General features: G+C 55.7%; 1 protein-coding gene across 1 annotated transcript in view; it reads left to right on the top strand.

Annotated features, from left to right (window-relative positions):
* The window catches only part of MTCH1 (mitochondrial carrier 1), a gene marked incomplete at its 5' end in the record, with an annotated part of 9,656 nt that extends 2,327 nt beyond the window's left edge, over positions 1-7,329 (top strand). Inside the window, 8 exons of the mRNA XM_008941105.1 lie at positions 336-393; positions 823-874; positions 1,920-1,979; positions 4,704-4,797; positions 5,150-5,197; positions 5,390-5,457; positions 6,163-6,238; positions 7,255-7,329. Coding sequence (XP_008939353.1) covers positions 336-393; positions 823-874; positions 1,920-1,979; positions 4,704-4,797; positions 5,150-5,197; positions 5,390-5,457; positions 6,163-6,238; positions 7,255-7,329 — 531 coding nt within the window. The remainder of the gene's footprint in view (positions 1-335; positions 394-822; positions 875-1,919; positions 1,980-4,703; positions 4,798-5,149; positions 5,198-5,389; positions 5,458-6,162; positions 6,239-7,254) is intronic.
* Between the last annotated feature and the right edge of the window lie 3,374 nt (positions 7,330-10,703).

Consider the following 10,703-nt stretch of genomic DNA (forward strand, 5'->3'; position numbering starts at 1 on the left):
ATCCTGTGGCAGGGGGGTTGGACTAGATGAGCTTTAATGTCCCTTCCAACCCAAACCAGTCTTGATTCTGTGATATGATGGGGGTTCTGTGTGCCTAGAGAGCAGAAGCAGCTTCAGTTGTGGGTTGGGGATGAAATTATGTGGGGAGAGAGACTCTGGGTGAAAAGACTGTGGTGTTTACTAGCTGCAAATCTCCAGCTATCAAACATTTTGTAGGTGCAGAGGTTTACCCCAGACAACAGAACTCAGAAGAGGGGCCTGGAGGGGGTCTCACCACGCTGAGGGGGGGCTGGGCAGTTTGGGGTAGCTGTGTGTGTTCTCTCTCCCCTGCCCAGACCTCCCACGAGATGATGATGCAGTGTGTGTCCCGGGTCGTGTCCCACCCCCTGCACGGTGAGTCCTGGCCCCCTGCCTGGAGCCCCCTCTGCATCTCCCCAGAACCCCCTTTCCTCGAGGTGCTTCCCCCAGAGCTGGCTTCATCTGAAACAGCAGAAGAGATGTGGCTCTGAGGGGTTGCTCAGGGAGCCTGACACTTGGGTTGGCCTTTGGGGACTAACCCAGCTGAGCAAGGAGCTGCCCCCTTCCCATTCAGCCAGGAGCTCCTCCTAGAAATCCTGTTGGGGTTAAGGCCAGAAATCTTTCCTGCCACTTCCAGACTAGGAGGGGACACCAGTTCCTGACTCTTGCCATGAGGAGACCTGCCAAGAGGAGCTCGGTGTGGAGGGAGGGGAGGGCAGAAGGGTCAGGCTGTGTTCTCCTTCACATCCACTGTGGCCAGGCTGGATTGGTGTCTTTGTCAGCCCTGTGTTTCTTTCCTCCTAGTCATCTCTATGCGCTGCATGGTCCAGTTTGTGGGCAGGGAAGTCAAGTACAGGTGAGTGGCTGCAGCTCTGGAGGGTCTGGGCACACAGAAGTGTGAGTCCAGGGGGCAGAGGTGCCACAGGCCCACGTGCAGTGGGGAACGTGGCAACCTGGGAGGTTTAGGAGTCCAAAAAGTGGATTTGAGTCGTGGTCAGAGGGTGGGTGACAGTGGGGTGAAGAGACATGAGCAGGCTGGGCTCTGACCCTGGACCACACCTTGCTGATCACCTGGTGGGTCTGCTGCCTCTTTGCTTTTGGTGCTGGTAGGGAAGTCAGCAGGGAAACAGGGTTAGGAATGTGAGGCATTGCTGCAGCCCTGCTAGCTGGCAAGGTTTTTCAGAGCATTTTCAGTAGACCTGCCCTCTCTGCAGGGCAAAACTACACTGGAGAGCAGCCCTGGCCTGGCTGCAGCTGCCCCATGGCTGCCAGTGGGGGCTCTTGGGGTGCTGGGGCTGAGAATCAGCCTGGGCAGAGCCTTCTCTGTGCCAGGCAGAGCTCTTCTGGCTCCAGCACCTGAGCAGTTCTCAGCAAGTGCTGTCCCAGGAGGTCCTGCAGGCTGGCAGAGAGCAGACCTGAGCCCCCATCCTGGGTTGAGGAGGAGAAGCAGAAAGGTTGAGGAGAAGCAGAGCAGAGCTGCCTGCTGCATTGCTGGCATGGTGGCCACAGGGACACTGCTGTGGCTGGTGGGCACAGAGGGCACACGAAGCTGTGTGGGACAGAGACAGCAACCCCTGCACCTTTATAGCTTATATTAGCAGGGCCTGTTGCAACACAACAAGGGGGAAGGGTTTGAAACTAAAAGAGGGAGATTTAGACTGGAGAGAAGGAAGAAATTGTTGGTGCTGAGGGTGGTGAGCCCCTGGCCCAGGCTGCCCAGAGAGGTGGTCGCTGCCCCATCCCTGGAACCATCCCAGGGGAGGTTGGCCGGGGCTCTGAGCACCCTGCTCTAGCTGGGGATGTCCCTGCTCAGGGCAGGGGGTTGGACTGGGTGACCTTTAAAGGTCCCTTCCCACCCAAAGTCTGATCCTCTGGTGATAGCTCTCTCCCTCTCTTGGCAGTGGTGTGTTCAGTGCCATCGGCAGGATATTTAAGGAAGAAGGGATCCTGGGATTCTTTGTGTAAGTGAGTTGTTTAAAGACTTTCCCCCATGCTCTGAAGGCACCAGTGGCTCTGCTGTCTGCTCTGAAGCCTTGTCTGACCCAGGGACTCCCTCCCAGGAACACAGATTAAATCTGAGCCTTTGACAAGGCTCCAGTTGGACCATTAAGTTTACCCCAGATCTTATCTTCAATCAAACCTTCAGAGCCCAGAGAGAACCCTGCATTTTCTCCTACCTTTCTTGTTCCCTTGACACTTCTTTGTGTTTCAGTGAAGGGCCATTTAAAGCATTTGTTTGTGCAACAGGCACCAAGATCAAGTGCAACAATGAGCCCCCTTGTTGAAATAAAAGCCAGGGCCTGGTTAAGAAGCACATTGCTCTGAAGAGCACCCTGGGTGCTTGTAATGAGCAGGGAGGTGGTGCTGGCTGGGGGTTTGCTGGTGCTAGGGTGCTGCTGAGCTCAGTGGCATCACTGCCTGGACCAGAAGGAGCTGAAAGGTGATTCCAGCCACTTAGGAAACGTGGTGCCTTGATGGTGTCCAATTCCAGCCCACACCTTTATGATTGAACCCTGAATTAATGTTTCTTGCCTTTTTTTCCATGTCTATATTAAAGCAGAAGCAGCTGCTGCCTCCACTCCCTGAAGGGACATAACTCACTTGGCTGTGTCAGTAACAGTAAAGGCAGCTCAGAAATTTCAGGAGGGGATTTCAGGCTTGATGCCTTTGGTTCTGCAGTCACAAAATTTGGACCTCCAGATGACGTGCAGAATCATTTGGGTTGGGAGAGACCTTTCAGCTCATCAAATCCAACCCTCCCCCAGCCCTGCCAGGTCCCCACTGCCCCGTGTCCCTCACCCCACATCTCCACGGCTTGGAAACCCCTCCAGGGGTGGGGACTCCACCACTGCCCTGGGCAGCCGCGCCCCGCCCTGGGCAACCCTCCAGGGCAAGAAATTGTTCCTCAGGGACAACTGAAACCTCCCCTGGGGCAGCCTGAGGCTGTTTCCTCTTATCCTGTCCCTTGTCCCTTGGGAGCAGAGCCCGACCCCCCCCTGGCTCCAGGCTCCTGTCAGGAGCTGTGCAGAGCCAGAAGGTCTCCCCTGAGCCTCCTTTGCTCCAGGCTCAGCACCCCCAGCTCCCTCAGCTGCTCCTCCCCACACTTGGGCTCCAGACACTTTCCCAGCTTTGTGTCCCTTATTTTGCCCACGAATGCAATCCCAGGGGCTCTCACCCTGCCCTCCAAGGGACAGGGACAGGGGTCTGTGGAGACCCCATCAATCAAGTGTCACTGCATCTTTCTTTGGCAGCTCACAGCTCTGCTGCTGAGCTGTGCAGCCCCAAATCTCCTCCATTATGTTCAGGTTCCTCTGGGATGTCCCCTGTGCATGGGGCAGGGCTGCCCAGCAGCCCTCCCTGCCCTCCACCTCCCGAGGAGGTTCTGTGAAAGGAGCTGCTGTGCTCCCTTCCTCCACGTAAAATAAACACTGTTGGCAGCCTAATTAAACTTAATAGTTCACAGGAAAGGCTTTAACACAACCCAAAATGTCTCAGGAGGGCTCTGAAGTGAGACGTGCCCTATATTGCTCTGCTCTGAGGGGAACACAAACTGCATCTGCAGGACCAGAGTGCTGCTGCTCTGCTCCCAGCTCTCCTCACACAACCCCAACACACCCACTCCCTTAAAATCCTTGCTGTGTGTTTGTTTCTCATGGCCTTAGGACCTCTGCAGAGCAGTAACAGCAGCACAGCTTGCTCTGGATGTGTGCCTGGCTAGAGAAGAAGGCTTTTCAGGGGGTGAACTTACCTCACTTCCCCTCATGTCTGCAGCAGTCTCCTTGCAGGCCACAAAGATGTTCCCCAGGCTCCAAAACTGCTTTGCCTGGTCAGCTTGAAGATGTCCCAGTTATGATGGTTTGAAACTAAAAGAAGAGAGATTTAGACTCAGTAGCATGAAGAAGGAAGAAATATTTGATGCTGAGGGTGGTGAGCCCCTGGCCCAGGCTGCCCAGAGAGGTGGTTGCTGCCCCATCTCAGAGAGGTCCATGCTGCTGGAGTGGTGATGAAGTGGAAACCCCTCAGAAATGCTTTGCTGAAGTTTCAAACTGTGCCATTAGAAGCTGGGGGTGAATGTTGAAGCTCCTGCCCACATCTTGAGGAGAGCTGTGAGCCAAAGCAGCACATCACCCCACGTCCCTGTGCTCTCAGGTGGCAGCAGGGACTGGGAAAGTCAGATGGCATGGAGTGCTGCCCTCAGTTAATCCCACTTGGCAGCAGAGCAGCTTTTGCAGGAACAAACCCCCTCATTTTAATTTCTTAAAGGAAAGAGACTCTGCAAAGAGATGAACCTATGGTTCTGCATCCTGAAAGGCATCTGCAGAATGAGCTTAACAGAAGAGCCACTTCATCCGTGTCTGGCCTGGGTTTCAGAGCAGGAGCTGGGCCAGGAAGGGATTTGGGGTAGAACAAGGGGATTTGGCTGAGTCATGCCCAAATGACAGACCCCAGACTTCCTACTCCAGAGCATCCCCTGCCTGGAGCAGCTGGCAGCACATGTAGGGCCGGGTTTGAAGGCTGGGAGAGCTCTTCCCTGAAATCTCCCTTTTCCCCTTGAGTTCCTCCCAAAGTAAAGATGAATTCTGGGGGAGCAGAGCTCCTCTGTGCTGGGGGAGGGAGAGCTGAGCACCTCAGGAGGTGGCCCTGGGACCTTTCTGCACCTCACCCTCTTCTTTTTGCCATTGCAGTGGTTTAGTCCCTCACATCCTGGGGGATGTCATCTTCCTCTGGTGCTGCAACCTCTTGGCTCACTTCATCAACACCTACGCAGTGGACGATAACGTGAGTGGAAGTGCCCAGCAGAGGGTTTGGGGGCCCTATACCAAGCACCTGCAGTTGCAAGGAGGAGGTTAATGGCTAATTCAATACACCAGGCTTTGGAGAAAGCCCTGTGAAAGTGCTAAAGATGCTGTGTCTGCTCAGGGCCATGTTTCAGTTGCAGTTTGAGGGGATCGGGTTTGATGGCAAATACCTTCCCTGCTTCTGAGCAGGGCTGAAGCAGGGTTACTGTGGCTTTCTGCCTTCTCCCCCTGCCCCATGCCCTTCGTGGCAGGCTCTGAGGGATGTCACACGGTGACAGGGACAGCCCAGTGCTTTATGCCACCTCCACAAGCCCTTTGGTTTCTCTTTGCAGTTCAGCCAGGCGTCGGTGATCCGGAGCTACACAAAGTTCGTGATGGGGGTACGTAGGTGTCTGCCACATCATTTCTTCTCTTCCTGCTGTCTCTGGGGTGAGAGCTCGTGGTCTGCAGGCAAAAGGCTGGTCTGTACCTTACATCCAAATGAAGATGACTTCACTAACGTGCAAAAGCTGGAAATAGCTTTTTTTGGCAGGACAGGCATCAGAGAGGTTCCTGGTTTTCTGTGCTTTCAGATCGCTGTGAGCATGCTGACGTACCCCTTCCTTCTCGTGGGGGATCTCATGGCAGTGAACAACTGTGGGTATGTCAGTCACACTGAGATCTAAGGCTTTCCCCATCCTTTCTTCCAGCCCCTTGTTGTCTGAGCCCTCTGCTAACGATCGTAAAGCTTTCATACAGAACCATAAACTATACAGCACCTCACAGGGTTGGCTCGTTTCCTGTCCCAGGGTGCTTATAATTTTAGATCAGAGGGCACAGACCAAAGCAGCAGAAAAACTCAAGGGGGGGGGAAACAGGGAGAGTCACGATGGTGTGGTCTGAGCTGAACTAGACTGGTGGCAGAAGGGATCAAAGGGACCATGCTGGCTCCAGGGAGCAGCACGAGGGGAAGCAAAGCTCTTCATGCAGCGTGGTGCAGGCAGAGCAGGAGCAGAACCAGGCTTGCCTTCCCCATCCCACTGCTGCAAGAAGGGTCTTGCTGAGGGGAGGGGGTCTGGATCCAAGCTGCTGGAGTAGCTCAATATCTGCTGGCTCTTGAAGGTGCAGGTCCAGCCTGCAGCCCTGGACTCAGCGTATCCAGGTAACGCTCCTCGTCCCTGCACTCCAGGGGTAATTAAATTACATGAGCTGTTGCACTGTAAATAACGAGCTGGTCATTTGGCCTCCAGCCTGGCACAGACACCAGTTCTGTGTCCTCACTTAAACTTGCTGCTGCTCTTGTGTTACCTGCTGGCTAATGTGACATCTGCACAGAGCCTCTCAGCCTCCTCTTGTCGCCGTGCAGGTTGCGTGCTGGGCTCCCCCCCTACGCCCCGGCCTTCACCTCCTGGATCCACTGCTGGAGGTACCTCAGTGCTCAGGTGAGGGACTGGGGCACACCTGGGGCTTTGGGCTCCCTCTGCTCCTTCTTGAGGTCTCCAGCGTTGCCCAAAAAGTGCCTGTGCTGCATCCTTGATGTGCTCTGTAACCTGTGTCTGTCCTTCTGGTTCTGGCACTGGCACCAGGCGTGGTGCTGCTGCTCTGCCTGTTATGTGCCCAGAGCTTGCAGCCTTCTGCCAAGGCTCTGCCCCTCTCCACCAGTCATGGAGTAGTTTGGGTTGAAAAGGGACTTTTGAAGCACTGAGCAGGGACATCCCCAGCTAGAGCAGGGTGCTCAGAGCCCCGGCCAACCTCCCCTGGGATGGTTCCAGGGATGGGGCAGCGACCACCTCTCTGGGCAGCCTGGGCCAGGGGCTCACCACCCTCAGCAGCAACAATTTCTTCCTTCTCTCAAGTCCAGATCTCCCTCTTTGAGTTTCAAACTGACTCGCCTTTTCCTGTTGCAACAGTCCCTGCTCAAACATCCCCCCCCAGCTTGCTGACAGGCCCCTGGCAGTCCTGGCAGCCCCCAGCAGGTCTCCCCAGCTGGAGCCTTCTCCTCTCAGCTGCCCCAGCCCAACTCTCTCCTGCTGGGCTCCCAGCAGAGGGGTTCCCCCCTCGGGGCATTGCTGGGGCTCCTCTGGCCCCGCTCCAGCAGCTCCCTGGCTCTGCTGTGCTGAGGACTCCAGAGCTGCCCCAGCACTGCAGGGGGGTCTCTCCAGAGGGGCAGGATCCCCTCCCTGCCCTGCTGCCCACGCTGCTGGGGGTGCAGCCCAGGCTGCCAGGGGCTTCTGGCCAGCTCCTCACCCCCAGGCCGTTCTCAATCACATCATCCCTGTTGGGGATAGGTGCCCGACCCCAGTGCCCACAGGGCTCAAACTCCACCTTTCCCTCCATAGCAAGCCAGGGTGCTCAAGCCTCGCATCAGGCACCAGTCAGTCCCTGCTAAGGCAGCTGAATCCCCCCGGGGCTGGTCTCAGCACGGCTGCCCTCACCCTCTGCCCTCTCTCCTCCTCAGGGGCAGCTCTTCCGTGGCTCCAGCCTGCTCTTCCGCCGGGCACCCATGCCAGCTGCCTGCCTCCCCCTCGACTGACTCCCTGGCAGGGAGAGCTCTCCAGCTTGGGCTCCTCAAGAAACCCTGAGCTTGTTTTGATGTACGTCTAATTTTTCCTTTTGATCCAAAGTCCACGGTGCCAGAACAAGACACCTCCTCTCCAGCAAGGCCATCAACAAGTTGGCTTCTGGTGATCTGGCTTCAGGCTCCAGCTGGACCAAAGCTCCATCCTCATGGCTGTCTCAACCAGCACGTGTAGCAGAGGGAGCAGAAGGATGTTGTCTTGGCTCTTTGGTCCAGGCTGTAGCTCTGGAGTCAGTGGGGAAGTTCAGGAAAGTGGAAAATGCCCAGGTACTAAAGGAGCCAGGCCCAGGATGCAGGGACAAAGGACTGCTTCGTTCTGCCCGAGCTGGGAGGCAGCAGGAGATCTGAGGTCACTGTGCTGGGAAGGCCACAGCCTGACTTGCCTCCTGCAAGGGGCAAACGTTTGTGTGGCAGGTGGCTCATCCTGGGTGAGCTCAGCCCTGCGACCCATATTTAAGGTTTTGAGGGTACCTGAACACTAGGGAGGAAATCACCTCCCATGGGTGTGAAAGGGAAATCACAGCCTCCAAACAGAAAAGGGAAACGAGTCCCACTGCAAAGAGCAGCACAGGCCCAAAGACAGGGAGGGCTCTGGGGCAGCACTGGGACCTGGACGTGGAGAGCAGCCTGGGGAGGGCTGTGGGCTGCAGGTTGTGAGGGCTCTGGGAGGGCTTTGTGCAGCAGGATGGGCTGTGTGTAGGTCACACCCAACAGAGCTGCTGGGTGTCACTTGGGCAGGGAGCCTGGGCGTGCTCCTCAGGGGAGCTGAGTCCTGGGTTGGACTGGAGATGCTCAGGAGGAGCCCAGCCCCAGCATCACCCTTTGCTGCCAACAGCTGCACACCAAAGGGCTCACTCAGTCTGCTGGGATAAAGGGAACAGCCTCAAGCTGGCTTGTGAGGTGTTGGGGTCGAGGGCTCCTCACGCACGCAGGAGCACGGCCAGCTCTTGCCTAGCAGGACAGGATTGATCCTCAGCTCCCCAGATGAGGTTCTTTTTGCACCAGTCTGTGCTGTCTCGGCAGCCAGGCAGATTTCCCCCATTTTGGTTCCCCCACGAGGCAGTCTTTTGCACAGAGGTGGTGTTGTACTCCCTAGGAAGAGGATTTTTGAGGGTCCTTGAGCAGGTTCCTATGTGCTGCTAGAGCAGCAGCTGGGACCATCTCTCATCCTGGTCCTATGGGGACCCCAACCTGCCATTGCACAGGGGTTTTCCTCCATCAGAGGGGTTGGGTCCACACCTCCCAGCCTTGGGGGGGGCTTGCAGGACAGCACTGGTACATGCTGGGACCAGCACTCCCCACCCAGCTCCCTTTGGTATCGTGAAGTTGGTCCTGCCCATCCTCCCCTCCAGTTTAAGTTACAGTAACAAAATTCAATAATGCATGATCCTGTTCCTAACACCAGAGATTATTTCAAAGAAGATTTAACTATGCTCCAAAATACAGCTATAAAACAATGACTCTTGGGTGTTTCTTTTTTGAAAAGTGTGATTTTTTTTTTTCCCTGCATAACGAGCTCCCTCACCCAGGGGAGGTTTCAGTTTTAGACGCACACTTCCTTTGGTTTCTTCTCCAGAAGAAGGGCCAAAACAGCTGCTGCAGACTCAGATTCCCTCTGATCTCCCTGAGCCCTGTGGAAGGTCGGCAGGTTCAGGCTGAGCAAACTGCCTTGGGTGCACCTGGGGTGAAGGGGGAGGCAGCAGCAGCAGCCTTGGCTGCTTGAAACAATATACATGAAAACAGATTTTTTGATTTTAAAATTACCCCCAGCTCTTCTGGAAGGGATGGTGGAGACCCTTTGCTGCTGTCAGACCCACCAGGTGGGCTCAGCTGCTTCCATGCAGGATCCTTACCCATCAGCTTTTTATTGTTAGCTGGTTTCTCACCTCCCCACCACTGGGCATTGCATCTCCCAGCGCCTGCTCAGGAACATGCCTTTACCCTCAAAATTAAGGTCATTTTCTGCTGGTCACATGCCTGTGAAACCCCCCTACCCCTGTGCACAGCCTGGCTGCAGCCACTGCAGTGAGAAGCACTGTTTCCTTCCCTTTGAGAACTGGCCAAAGGAATTTACCTAAATCTGCACCGGGGCAAGCATCCTGCCAGCAATTTTCTTCCCAGTTCACCAGGACCCACAAACTTTGCTTGTAATGCAACACTCAAATACAGCTTTTGGTCAATTTAAATGAAAACCACCTTGCCAGGCTCTTAGCATGCTGCCTTACCTTGAAGCAGGGGCTACCAGTCATAGAATGATTAAATATTTCCTCTTCCTCTCCTATTTCTAACTCTGGATCTTCTTGCCCCCATGTCTGCTTGACTGTGGGGGCTGCCTGCATGAGAAGGAGACAACCCAAACCCTGCCTGGCCACCCCCTCCCTTAAATTGCTGCCCCATTAGTGGGTGCTGATGCAGCACAGCTGATGGGCCCTGCAGGAGAGGGCCTGGGGTGGAACCTGTGCTCAGGAGAACAAATGAAGGGCTGTAGGAGGAGGTTTGGGTCTGGCAGCCAAGGTGGAACCAGGGATTTCTCCCACACACAGCCCCAGGGCTCTCCTATCAGCCCAGGAAACAAACCTGGGTTAAATATTGACTTTCTCCTGCACAAGCCTGGGCTGGGTGGAGATTGCTGCCGGTGTGTGCCCGTGCTGTTTGTCAGCCCCCGGTGGAAAACGGAGCTTGCCAGGACTTTGGCCTCATCTGCTCCCGGCTGCCGGGGGGAGGAGGGACCCGGCGACCGCGGCCGGGAGAGGGAAACTCAGGTCAAGGCTGCCCTGAGTCTGCAGCGCCTGGGCGCTTGGGTCTGGCAGGGTCACTGAGTCATTAAGGTTGGAAAAGACCTCTCAGATGAAGTCCAACCATCACCCAGCACTCCCATGACCACTAAACCATGTCCCCAGGTGCCATGATTACACGTTTTTTGATCCCCTCTAGCGATGGTGACCCCACCACCTCCCTGGGCAGCCGGGTCCAAAGCTTCACCACTCTGTCAGGAGAGAAATTTTTCCTAGCATCCAATCTAAATCTTCCCTGGGACAACTTGAGCCCATTTCCCCTTATCCTACCATCAGTAATTTGGGAGAAGAACAGATTGCATTGGGGGAGCAACGAGGTGCTGGTGAAGCCCTTATGCTCAGGGAACACAGAACTGAGCTCAGACCGATTGCATTATCCTTCCCTTCCCCCCTAGAGCCGTCCTGCAAAAGACCCTTCAGCCAAAGGATCCCCCCAAGCCAGGGGGGGAAAGCAGCCGAGCAGACCTCTCCCAGTGGTGCCCATCACCCTGGTGTCTGGTCGGCAGGAAGGTCGGGGGGTGCTGGTGCCCCCTG

The sequence above is a fragment of the Merops nubicus genome, unplaced genomic scaffold (genome assembly GCF_000691845.1).
Source record: "Merops nubicus isolate BGI_N331 unplaced genomic scaffold, ASM69184v1 scaffold42535, whole genome shotgun sequence".
Classification (NCBI taxonomy): Eukaryota; Metazoa; Chordata; class Aves; order Coraciiformes; family Meropidae; genus Merops; species Merops nubicus.